We start from the raw sequence: 13114 nt of genomic DNA, 5'->3' as shown, positions 1-13114 counted from the left end.
TGCATGAAGGACATCCAGGAATGGCAAGAATGAAGATGCTCGCCCGAGGATATGTATACTGGACGAACATCAACAGGGACATCGAAGAAGCTGTACGCCACTGCCGTAACTGTCAAAAAGCTGCGAAGATGCCAAAAAAGACAGTTCTCAATTCTTGGACCACTGAGAAGAAACCGTGGGACAGAATTCATATCGACTATGCGGGACCACTGAATGGTAGGATGTACCTTGTGGTAGTGGATGCGTATTCGAAGTGGCCAGAAGTCTTTGAGATGTCGTCGTCGTCAACCACTGCAACGTTGAGAGAACTCAGAATGCTGTTTGCACGATTCGGAAATCCCAGGGTGATCGTGTCAGACAACGGTACGCAGTTTACAGCGAAGGAGTTCCAGGAATTCTGCGACATGCAAGGAATTGAGCACGTTCGCTCGCCGCCGTTCCATCCACAGTCAAACGGTCAAGTAGAACGCTTTGTGGATACCTTGAAAAGAACACTTCAGAAGATTAAGGAGTGAGGGACGTCGGAGAAACTTGCGGAATTTTTGCAGTGCTATAGAGGAACACCATGTGCATCAACGCCAGGACGTCTTTCTCCAGCGGAGGTGTTCCTAGGGCGCCAGTTGAGGACGTCATTGACGCTGCTGAAGGAATCAGTTAAAGAAGAAGGAACGCGCAATGTGGAAATTGAAGAACAGTTCAATCGTCATCATGGAGCACAGAAGAGATCGTACCACCAGGAAGAACTCGTGTTGGTGCGTGACTACCGCCCGGGACGTGAGAAATGGATCCCTGCTAGTGTGAAGAATCGCTATGGACGAGCCGTGTACGACGTGCTAACGGAAGAGGATGATTTGTGGAAAAGACACGCTAACCAGATGCGTGGAGAAAAACATCAGCGAGTTAGCTGCGAGAGGACTGAAGCTTCCAAGATGCCGTTCAACCAGGAAGACCGACGGTACCATGGTATGGCAAGGACGATCGCCAACATCAACGACAATGTCAAGGATCGAACACCAACTATCGTGCCGCCGACAACGACTAGACCAGCTCGACAACGCCGACCGCCTCGTCGATTGCAACCTGATCCGAAGATGAAGACGTACGCGATGCATTCATCTTAGGGGGGAGGTGTTGGAGCCGTAGAGATGTTAACTATGTTAGTCATGTAGTTGTACATCTTGTGTTATTGCCATTGTATGCTATTTCCATCTGTTGAGAGGTTCTTATTAACCAGCTCAATGTACGTAGCAATGTTTGGCACAGTTGCCCGATTTTGGTTTGCTTTTGGGTAAGTACCCGGTCCGGTAAACCATCTTCGCAACTCGAGCAAGGACACAACAATCAGGAACAACAGTAACGTACTTGAATCTAATGATATGGGAGGAAACTCGTCTTTTCCGATCCATTCTTTCAACAGCTTGCTCTAGAGATCCTTGAGTGGGTGCATTGTACTCACTTGTATTTCTGCTGGCAGGGATAGAACTCGGCTCCTTCACCCTACCACTTTTTCTTGCTCCATTTTTTCATATCTACAGATCGGCGATTGTTATAAGATATTCTTAAACAGGATGATTCATTTACTACGATTTGAAATTCTTTTGAAGTTTCTCAGGAAATGGTGTTGTTGCCATTGTCTGTTTGAATCGATTAGTGCTGTCCAGGTAAAGAGAGAAGGAGAGTATCACTAAGGAAACAGAGTCGGTGACATTCTTTACGAAGTTTTTTTTCTTCGAACACTTGAACACATGTCTTCTCTTCTACGAAGGTTTGTAGATTTTTTGTTGACTAGGATTTTTGTAAAATCGAGAAAATTTCTTTTTTTGACGTTTCGCCCAATATTTAGAACCGCCTCTTAATTTATCACATATAGCGTACTCTTAATGGTAACTAATGCGACCTTTTCTTATCCACTAATTTATGCCACGTGGCCGCGACGTCACCCCTGCATAGCCATTTTACGGTAGAACTGCGAACTAAATTCAGATTAAAATGGAAGAATAATGACTTCACATCCGTTAACTGCTCGTAATGTACATCAACCTAGCAGAGTATGGTATCAAGAAGTAATGAAAGAGACAACAGTGCATTGTTTTTACAATCAGCGCTCCATACTTTGGGTAAGAAAAGCTTCAATTGTGCCAACAATCATATTTATCTTGTAAGCATGGCTGAAACAAAAAACATCTCGATTTACAAAACCCTTACAAAACCTTTAATCTCACCAATTGACAAAAAGGTTCAATAGCAAAATTAACTTGGAACATTAGTTCTCAAGCATAATCAAAAGATTGAAGCTTCAGAAGAGTACTGTTGGTCATCCCATTTATTTTAGAAATCTCTTTCTGCTAGTTGTCACTTATCTCCCGAAATATGTTCACTTTTCATACTAATGAAGAATGTTGTATTACTCGCCTGTTGAGAAACGCAACTCCACGAAGCGAGTCATTTAGATGACTTCATTATTGCCTGCACAATTGAAACACACAATGAACCTAGTTTTCATTCTAATGCGACTTTAAGGTTTAACCCATACGATCGTGCCCCCTTCCGAGCACTTCGCGAAGGGAAAGACTCAGAACACTACGCTCTGAACACCATGGCATACTACCGGGCGTATGCTGCCTTTTCCTCCATTTGCCATGTTCCTGAAAACTCTACCACGATCGCGTTACGGCCCGGCACTGTGATCTTTCTTGACAACTTTAGAGTTCTGCATTCAAGAACAAGCTTTAAGGTGATCTGATGTATTAGGACTCCTTTAGCTACGCTTAGATTTTTGTTTAGGGATGGCGGCAAATGTGCGGATGTTACCTCTCGCGAGACAACTTCATGGCTAAAGCTCGCCCACTTCTTCCTTCCGAAATTGGACGCTTCGTATGAGGAGATGGCAGTAGCGAATGTGAACAGATCCAATTCTTAGTGTTTATTCTTTTTTTAATGAATGAACACATGAAATCACAGTGAAAGCATCGGAATAACACAATGTACAATATTCAGAAGGCCACAGAAAAGGCTCCCTAAGAAGTGCATCTGAGAAATGATACCTAGAACGACCTCTGCTAGGACTCCACGCATCCTAAGTGTCCCTGTGAAGAGGCACCAACTCCCTACTCCAAAGTAATCTTTATAGATACATCTGTGAAAATATTGAGACTAGCAACAAATATATGATATGCTCCCATTACTGGATGTTTGAAATAAATTGTAAATAGGCACAACTGACTAGCAGCAGGTGAGCAAATGATCTGATGGCTTCTCAAACAGACCCGTCGGATTTCGTACCTGACATACCTGATCAAAAGTCGAAAAATAAAACTGCAAAACGAAAGAAAGATCTTTTAAATACAACGACGTTGATATCTGCGCAGGCCAACGTCACTTTCTAGGAAGGTCGTGTTGGTATTTCTAGCGTTTAGTGAATTGCTAGTTATTGTCTGCGCTTTTTCGAGGCTCTTTGCGCACCGAATTTTGGCCTCGCAGCCAGCGGTCCTTGTCTCGAAGGGACTGCCGAACTGAAGAAGGCCGCGATCCGTCCTCTTCAACAGTATCCTCCTTGTCGTATATTCGATACTCAGGATTCGTCATGTACCAATGAAGCATCACGTCATACAGATATTTGTACTCGTCCTGAATCCAGCAGATTAAATTTTAGACCTGGATAATCACACTATGTAAAAAAGTCTACTTTCATGTCTATGAGCTGAGGCCGGTTTATTCGCATCATCTTTACCGCATGGAAGACGTCCACTTCATGATCTGTATCCATTTGATCTATACATATATTTGCTCCGATATATACTCCAACACGTGAGACACCATTGCTAAAATTATTGATGACAATTGCAGTTCCCAAGAAAATCCACTAGAATGAAAAATGAAATGACTGTGAAACAGCGAGTGTTTGTCATCTTAAAAATCAGGTGTGACGAAGTTACCATAATAGAGAGTTTTCGATTAGAGTCCTCAACAAAAAACCACGTAAGGTGACGAAAAATAATGGGGTATGAGATCAAATAATCGTCCATTTCCTCAGAAGTACACAAACACAGCAAACAAGTTGCATTTGATGTGGTAATGATTCGAAATTGCTGAAAACAATGCAGTAAAAGTGGTTTTGAAGTCGCAGAAGAAGGTTGGAGTTTCGCAGATACCATTAGAGCAAACTATGCTCGTTCAATTAGAACACAAAGCACTTCCACAGAGGACGCAAACAGGCACGCGAATGTACTCTTTGGAATCGAACTAGATTAATGACTTTCATTTCTTCCAATGTATTGCAGTGTTTCTAGCTACGAAGACAGAGAGCATATAATCTGATAGGCGGGATAATGACGAAAAAAGTGGAACATTTCGAAACAAAAATTGTCTCGTTACGTTGGAGCGCAGGTCATTGTCGAGCGAGCTCCAATGGATTGCTCGGAATACTGCAATCTCTTTATGCACCATTTGCTGCACTGAAAGTAATCAGTCAGCGTCATCAACAACGTCTGTGACACAGGCAGAAAGAGAGTAAGGACTGATAACAAGAATTTGATGGAGGAATTTCGTTGAAGGTTTAGGTGTCTTGCACAGCTGCAGAACCGCGGAAGACTAAATATACGAGTCGTGGCCGCTTGTGCAGCTGCAGAAATTATGAAAAAGCGGTCGAAAATGCAGTTGCTCAGGAGGTTGTAATCTGTTTCAATACCTAATATGTTTCAGTCTAATTTCTTCCTTGCTTCAAAACATTGCTACACAGAAAAGGATAAAAAGATTGAAGGCAGCATACCACGAATCTGGGGTGGTACGGATTTCAGGTGGAGTATCCGTATACGGGGTCGTAGATTATGGAGACCGGGGTGGTTCCGCTCATTTCTCCCTGAATCACTGCAAGCAGCCGGCCCCTGAATGCTGTTTTGTACGATGCCTTCTATTGCAGCACGCCACCCTTACTGCCACCAATTGCACGCGTAGCGACCCTTACTGCCTATCGGGCAGTCCGAATTGATTTTGGACGAATCGCAGGGCGGAGGCAGCGCAAGGGGTGGAGCGTTGCAAAAGTTGGCGTCGTACAAAACAGCATTCTGGAGGCAGCTGTTTGCAGTGATGCAGGGAGAAAGTTACTAGTTCGTCGTTACTAGTTAATACTAGCGGCGCAACTCTCACAACTGGTGGTCCGCTAACATCACGATTTCGTGGCTATCAAGGTGAGCGCTGGTCTGCTTCTCTGACGTTGCTTTTAAATAATCTGTTTGCTAAATCATATCTTGTGGGATGACGGGGCGTTTGAGAGAGTAGATTACTCGTGTCTTTGATTTTTCCAGGCTCTGAAGAAGGCGACGACGCCGAAACGTTAGCCAGAATAAAGATCAATAACAATCTTGGTTCTGCTTAAGAAAGTAGTACACGATGCAGGGAGAGTTGAGCGGAACTACCCCCGTCTCCATAATCTACGACCACGTATATGGATGCTCCAGCTGAAATCCGCACTATCTCACATTCCTGGTATGCTGCCTTTAACCCCCACTGAGCATGGACGTGGCAAATCCGAAAGATGAGAGATACAGCGCGCAATTCCAGTCGTATGGGGGTTTGGATCATGAAGAAACATCACATCATTGACTCCTCTATGCGAAGACTTTTCAAAATGGTGGAAAGGAAACGCTCCATTGATGCCAAGGAACAAGTTTGCTTTTGCATTAGCAAACGGTAGATAAATGTAAGATTCTGTATGTGTTGCTTGCACGGAGGTTTCAACGAGGAAAGCCTAAAAACGAACCTTACCTCCAGAGGATACGTATTCGCGGGTCAAGGAATTTGAAGAGTGGTGGGAGTACAGGGAGAAAACGAAAGCGCTATTACGAAGATGAAAAGGTGTTCACTGGCCCACAAAACTATTAGCCTCAACGTATCACGAAATTGGTACGGAAACCACAGAGGAAACGTACAGTTCCGAATGTAGATTACAAAACGAGCGTTGCTCCGCTCCTCCTTCCGTAATCGCCTCAAAAAAACGACGTGGGAAGAACGCGCGCGTCTGTAGCTGTCTATTCAAGCAAAGCCAATGAATAATTTGCTGGGAGGACCGAAGCGTGTACAAAGGTAGGCGTGCTAAGGTACCTTTTTTGTCCATACGAGTAATGTAAAGACGCATCTGCACCGAACTTCAAGTCGTTTTGAGCCGATTATTCAAATAAATCTGTTTGTTTTTGCTACAGCACAAGAAAGCCCGTTTGCCATCGACGTTTCTCAAGTACAGAAAAAGATATCGCAATATTCAAGCGTCAACCTCAAAGACCCTGAGAAGAAAAGACTTCAAGAATGATCGGTTCAGCCTTTTGAAAAGTGTTTTCTTAAAGATACGGAATACGCTTCCATCAGATCATCAAGAAGTCCAAATATTTTAATAAAGTTGTAACTCAAAGTTCTATCTTTCAGATGTTCAGCTGCGAACAGACAATTCAACGTGTTCATGAACAAAGACTTCATTCATAGGGTACAAAACCCTTTGAAGTGGAAAAATAATTCCACTAGGAGTAAGAAGATTAACACAATGGTTGGTTTCGCATCTTTTCTAGACCTGTTCATGTTTCTATTCTGTTCATGATTGAAACCAAACGGATAAAAGAAATAAAGAAAACAAAAATAAGGGTAAACGTCAAGGACTTACTGAGACATGACTATCGTTGGTTTTGTTTCTGGGCGATCTGGTGCCCTTCTTCTCCAACTTCGAGCCATTTTAATCACATCCATCAGGCCCGTTGTTGACAGCGGTACCTTGTTTTCTATGGGCCACATCCTCACCTGAAAAGTGTTTATCCGAACGAGTACGGGAAACGGTATACCGGTACAATAAAGAATAGATGGTGAAGTGCACGGTATTGATCTGTCCCTAGTAGATGCGCCTACGCCTTGACTTCAATCTAGAATCTTTTGGAGTTTACGAATGCTTCGGAGGTTTACAAGACTAGCGGGGACGAGCCGCAAGCCAATGTGTTACGTGAGCGTTTTTATCCTCCCTGACAAGTCCGACACCAATTTGTCGGTCCTGGAGGTTTAGGGAAAACTTGGTTTGCAATAGTACGGTTTCAAACCGATCGATCGTGCAGTCACATCCTACCCTCTTACCGATTGCGCCAGATTCGTCCTGCTAAGCAGTAGAACAAAAAGATTTTAAGAGTGGTGAACAAAGGAAGATGCGTACGAAACTTCCCAATAGCGCAGCTCTAAACGAACAGCATATGGATTGAGGTTCTAAGGACTAAGGATATGTGGCCGCGAGGAAGCGAAAGTAAGAAAAACATACAACTCTAGCATTTGCAGTGGTACTGACTAGCCTTCTAGCAACTTCACTCATAAGCTGCTCTTCATTATCAACAGATTTTATACACAAGGAAGCAGATTTCCGCAGAGATAGATCAGGTTCTAAATGGATTTCACTGCAATTAAGCAACAAGCTTTGTCATTAAAGAACATTGTCTATTAAAGGGAGACTTTGATATTCTAGAATCTACTGCGCTTTTGGACATTTTCATATGGACGTAAAACAGTGCAGTTGTGAAAATGGTATCAGGAAAGCATCGATCGTGGGGAAGGATGCACATGCGACTATTACAAAACAGAAGACAGGAACATTCTAGGTCAACGCTTTTGATTTTGCAAAGTGTTTTGTATCTATAATATACCACATATTTCGCACCTGTATAACGCAGCATACCCGTACTTCCGTGTCGATTTGCTGGTTGCTGGATCCACTTGACATGATGTCGGAGATCATAAAAGTCTGAAGAAATAAGCAAGATTAGCCCCATCGAAACAATCAAAATAACCAGCAGTGGGTGGAGGAATTAGAAATGCATAAAGAAGGGAGGCGGCAGCCTTTGTGTTAGCGTAAGAAGCGTAAGGAAGGAGCGAAGAGCAGCGAACACGAATAGCATGCAGAGAGGACGCTGAGACACACCAGCTTCTGTATCTGCTTCGTAGTTTCCTTCTGCAGGTCGTTCTTTTCTCGTCGGATATTCAGAAGTCGCTTAATGTCAGCGGCTCCTTTCTGAACAATGCACACTTCACAACACCAAACATGGACTCACAGAGGTCCGTACCCTACAACCATTGCTATGAGGAAAACAGGGGGAGCATGGGGAAAGGAGGATACTGCACGCTGTGTGCGCACCTCTTTGAATGGGTCTTGGTATTGCAAGATGTCTGCAGAGCGAGACAAGCGACGTCGTCTTGGAGGAGGTAGTCGAGTAGTTCCTTGCGAGCTCGAGGATACCGGGGTAGGGGTCGATGAGCGCGAATCCACATCTGCTCCCATTCCGTGAAGACGTCCGCGATACTGCGGTTTCAACCGAAAGGACTGCCCTAGAGGCACGCCATTCCTGCTCCCACTCTCCCTTCGCAGCGTAGCATTGGATGACCAGCCCTTCGGAGAGGAATGTGGCGTAACAGCCGTCTGCATTTTAGCACTTCATTACTGAATTTTAAGCTGAACGCTAAGTTACAGAGCATTCTAAGAAGCTGTGAACGCAAGTACGAACAAAAGCAGAAATAGAAAGCAGGAATCAGTTAAGCTCTTGTCAGATATAGATCTCAAAAAATCAAAGGAACAAAGAATTAACGAACCCTCTTCATCACTTTCACCATGTGTGACGTCATTGCTGGGTATTGATGGTAATTGAGAACTTCAACAATAAAAGGACCATAGCTGGCCTTTCCTTTGTTGTGGATAAATGTTGGGTAATGCTAGAAAAAGACCACTGCTCAAGACAAAACGATCATCTGGTTTCTAGATTACCCGTGGGTTTCCTTGGTTGCTCAGATTGACTACTGTATGACACGAGTGGTCGTATATCAGTGTCCAGAATGAGTCGATCGTACTGTGTTTGGGCCATTCTGTCACTATGAACTCCGCTTTTCGGGTGAATCCATCAACCTCAACCACCACTTTTACAGTTTATTAGGACTCCAACAAAGCGATGGCGTACCTCTACTGCATTAATGTAAGTGTAGTCCTTGCTTTCACCGTGCAGTGTTTGGAGGTAAGGCCGAGCATGATCAGCTGAAATAACTCACTAAGAAAACCGTTCTCTCGCACATTTCCTTGTTAGATATTTTTTGGATCCCAACAGTAGTTAATTTTCGGTAGCCTTTTCACAGATAACTAAATAGCTGTACCCAACTTTTAATCTGGCCACATCTCCTCCCTAGTTATTACAGCATGAATCGCAAAGTTTCTGATATGATTAAACACCAAAACGAAAAGGTCACACGCAGCTCCGCTAGAACTGTGTAAATGCGCAAAGTCCATTGGTTATAGATATTGGATAAATTTCCAAAACATTTAAGTTGTCTCTGATCTGTAAGTGCGGATTGCTCGCAAAGTGAGCAGCTGTTGACGATCGTATCACGGGTCACAAAACAGCGAATTATCGAGTGCGATACGCTACAAAGCAAAGCATCAAAGTTCTGAAAAATCCGCGATTGAGGTGCTCGCTGTAGTAGAAAAAATGTACAGTAAGGACAGCGTTGGCGACCTTCGAGACGCGGAAATCGTCAACGGCTGAGTTCTTCACAACTAAAATGCACCGAGCTCTCCAGCTCATGAGATCGTTCTTAATAAAATGAAGCATGGCAGTAGTACTGCAACCTTTCGAGAGTATCAGTCCAAGTTCGTTCAGCTTGTTTTTAGTCTTGCTAAAGAACTGGAAGTTGGACCAGCAACATTTTGGGTTTGTTAAGGAAATAAAGGGGCAAGTGCCTCTGGAGAAGCCCAACCTCGCGACTACTAGAAGAGCTCTGTGCTCGCGCCAATGGAACCGATATAACGATGCTCAATTCAAACAAAAGGATAGAAATAGGATGCAAACCTTAACAAAACAAAGGACTAATTCTATTTTAGGGGCAAAGTTCTGTCATTCCCTAACATATGTACATGGATGACTACACATCTTTATTAGTTATTAGTTGCTGCGGTGGTCCAAGATGATCCCTCCTGCTCCCTCTCCCCCTTTAGAACGGCAGTGGATTATTCTTTTTTTGTTGGAGAATTTCGTTTTAAATCATTTCTAATTCTACTTCCTGTCGGTATTTTTAACTGCACATTTTTGTCATTTTCAGTCATTTTCAACTTCTCACGTTTTCTGAAAAATTAAAGAGACTTTGTTAATGTACGCCCATATTAATAACCTGTTACTGAATCTTCTGTTTTTTTCCAACCATAATTTAATCAGCTTTAATTCACCAAGATTCAACGAGAAGAAGTTACTAGTACAAAGTGCAAGGTTTATACAGCATCTTTAAGAGACTATTAAGACTACTGCAATGTTAAAAAAGTCCTTTTCTCTCTAAAATAATTCATTCAACTAAGCTAACTAAAGAGGATTTTTGTCGCTAAACGTGAAAAACTGTAACAAAAGACTCACGTGGAACCACCATTACGTCCCGATTTTTCCCTCTATTCTCCAGGCGATGACCTCCTGCACAGTCGCCGATTCGAAGAGGATGCGTTAGATTCAACAATAACTGGAAAAAGAAATTCGATCAGCTCAGATATATATGCATCATAGAGATAGCAGAGTTATTTTTCATAAAGTTCATTGCTCCTGAACTGAGTTTTCAACGTCTGTCTTTTTTAAAATCCGTCCTAAAAGTTAGAAACGAAGCGCATTCTTTTATGTTTGTAATACTCGTTGTGCAAATGAATGCTACAAAAAAACTCCTCAAATGAGTCGTATGTACTTGAGTCCTCTAATATCACTCTCTGAAGTGAAATAGGTAGTTCAAACGAAGCTTGTAGTGTAATAATGAAGCGAGAAATCTAAATGTAGTCAGAATATCTTCGCGGTAAAATAGCTGTTGTCGAAAAAGACGGCTTGAGTGTACGACGGTTCTGGTACATCGCAAAAATGACTCGGTTTTCCAACGACAATGTTTTCGCCATTGACAAGCGAATTTGGAAGAGACTCAAAACCTACCGGATAGATGGAAGAGGACTGTAGAAAACAAAGGAAAATAGATTTCAAAAATTCCATTTATTCTACTAGAAATAAAGGAAGTGTAGCATAGCGCAACATTTATGTGACGACCTAATAATGTGTGCTTTTCTTGATTTACATTTCAAAGGAGTATGAGAGGGAACCTACAACCACGAGCAGTAACCGCTACAAAAAGTTAAGTGAGAAGACATGAAGACATTTGAAGACATGAAGACATTCTTGAAGACATTTCTCACTTATTCTAAAGAAGAAAATATGGTGTGCACAACCGCAGCTGCGGGAGAAAATCAAACGAAATCAGCAATGTTCTCTTGTTTTTTGTCAGTTAAAACAGAAGAAATTGCGCCATAAGTGATCTTGATTTGTTTAAACATATGCTAAATTTACTGATAGTCTACAGCCGAGCTCTGCTTCCGACTACTAACAACCACGCTAGAATCAACTCTCGAACAAAGGCACAGCACATTCGGCTAGTTAGTCATTTTTTTTTTTAGAAAAAGTGGTAGATTATGTCATTAAGAAGATACTAATTTCTTTTTTTTAGCATTAGTTTACAACATCTATTACCGTTTTTGATAATTTCGCTGATAACTAATAAATTTCCCTTTTCCTTTTTATACTGGAGGGGCACACTTGAAAATATGCTCAAAACCTTGCATTTTGTATCTGTATACTATCACCCTGTAATCACACGAAAATTATTTCTCGTTTCTATACAAAAACGTTCTATGATTAATTCGATACGACCATATGACCCACGGGTTGGTCATATGCATTTAGACGCATGAGAAATAGGTAAATAGGTGCGTAGTCCTATTTGCAAAGTATTGTGCGAAAAATTTATGGAAAACGACCAAGATCAAGGAGAAAGAGCTGATACAAAGATCTTTCTCCTAAGGGTAATACGTCCCACTGGTGATCGTACGTTGTCATGGAAAATAACGCTCTGGTTCCACCTCGTGAAAGTAAAAGAAATTGCGTGGTTGACAAACTGTTAAAATAGAAGCTTTCTAAGATTAACCATGTGGGGAAATAATCGTGGAGATCGTCGCGATTGAAACTCCGACGGCGAATACCTATCAGTAATGGAATTGCTATCGCCAATGTTAGTGAACGTCGCCGATGGTGCTGGATGAACACAGCTGCAGCTACCGCAAATTTTATTTTGATACACTAAAGCTATCCTGAACACACCTTATTTTCATGATTGTCCTGGCTTTCCATCAGTTCTCTGTTCTTCTTTGCCTTGTACATACTACTTCTATCCTTCAGTTGGTGCATTTGAATAGGCTGTACGTTGCACATCACAGCCTGAAGATTAATATTTTATCTAGTAATCATTCCTTAAATTAATCTCTTGTCTATGCTGTCATCTGTCATATGCTCATGGACTTGGGCAACCCTCTTCCCAAAGCAAATCCTGACGTATTCCGGAAGGGAATTCAAAAGACATCGCAAGCATACGCATATCCCGAAAAATCTGCCGCCACATCGTATCGGAATTTTCTAAGACCTATGTAGGGATAAGCTCTCAGATTTATATCTGCCAGTAAACTGATATAAGTTTTATAATGTTTGGGTAGTTCATCATCATCTTAAGGATTAAGGGTGATGAAGAGGGCTACAATGTTTCCAGCCAAGTTTACCCGAACGTGTGTAGAAGTAGTATTCAGTAATGTATGTAGCAATTCTCTCTCTATTCGGCCACTGACGAATCAGCAGAGGGAGATCGTGCTATTAATGACGGTGGTGCTACTGACCGCATAGATGATCTAGTTATTGTTATTAAGTATTAATTAGATATTATTATTGACTACTCCAATATTATGCTTAGTGCACATAAAAACAGCAGTTTGAAGTAAATTGTAGTTTCCGCCTGACAAAGAACTGCTTGTCCTGTTCATTTTAAATTACCGACGCAGATCCAAAAGGATTCTCACACTTCTTTACATGAGTTTGTTTTATCAGAACCGTGATAAAAATCCGCTCTATCATGATTGTGCATGTAGTAGATGGTCAGTTCTACATAGAACCGCAAATTTTTTTACGAATGCTTACTGAGGTGGACACATCACATCATGTTCTTGCTGGCTCGCTTATTTCCTGCAGAAGTATGCAACCTCAGTGGTTCCCCGAAT

At 42.1% G+C, this 13114-nt stretch overlaps 2 protein-coding genes across 6 annotated transcripts in view; one reads left to right on the top strand and one right to left on the bottom strand.

The window, feature by feature from the left end:
• Positions 1 to 20: 20 nt before the first annotated feature.
• RB195_018374 (uncharacterized protein) lies at positions 21 to 2880 on the top strand (the record flags this gene model as incomplete). Of its 3 annotated transcripts, XM_064185799.1 has the most annotated exons (4): positions 21 to 511; positions 557 to 1099; positions 2521 to 2734; positions 2785 to 2880. In XM_064185799.1, 4 exons carry the CDS (start codon positions 21 to 23, stop codon positions 2878 to 2880), a joined length of 1344 nt encoding a protein of 447 aa, XP_064041678.1. The 3 variants fall into 3 exon arrangements, with proteins under 3 accessions (XP_064041678.1, XP_064041680.1, XP_064041679.1); XM_064185797.1 differs by lacking the exons at positions 21 to 511; positions 557 to 1099 and adding an exon at positions 1239 to 1288; XM_064185798.1 differs by lacking the exons at positions 2521 to 2734; positions 2785 to 2880 and having other exon boundaries at positions 557 to 1121.
• A 543-nt stretch (positions 2881 to 3423) lies between these two features.
• RB195_018372 (uncharacterized protein) overlaps positions 3424 to 13114 on the bottom strand; it is a gene marked incomplete at both ends in the record, with an annotated part of 29734 nt that continues 20043 nt past the window's right edge. For 2 of the 3 annotated variants that reach the window (XM_064185793.1, XM_064185792.1), the window contains 10 exons: positions 3424 to 3627; positions 3686 to 3821; positions 6650 to 6783; positions 7679 to 7762; positions 7940 to 8029; positions 8605 to 8724; positions 8777 to 8914; positions 8967 to 9040; positions 10404 to 10503; positions 12171 to 12287. In XM_064185793.1, coding sequence (XP_064041672.1) covers positions 3424 to 3627; positions 3686 to 3821; positions 6650 to 6783; positions 7679 to 7762; positions 7940 to 8029; positions 8605 to 8724; positions 8777 to 8914; positions 8967 to 9040; positions 10404 to 10503; positions 12171 to 12287 — 1197 coding nt within the window. The remainder of the gene's footprint in view (positions 3628 to 3685; positions 3822 to 6649; positions 6784 to 7678; positions 7763 to 7939; positions 8030 to 8604; positions 8725 to 8776; positions 8915 to 8966; positions 9041 to 10403; positions 10504 to 12170; positions 12288 to 13114) is intronic. The other variant, XM_064185794.1, reaches the window with a different exon arrangement.

The sequence above is a fragment of the Necator americanus genome, chromosome II (genome assembly GCF_031761385.1).
Source record: "Necator americanus strain Aroian chromosome II, whole genome shotgun sequence".
NCBI lineage: Eukaryota > Metazoa > Nematoda > Chromadorea > Rhabditida > Ancylostomatidae > Necator > Necator americanus.
The sequence above is the reverse complement of the archived record's forward strand: the minus strand, read 5'-3'. Positions and strand labels throughout refer to the sequence as shown.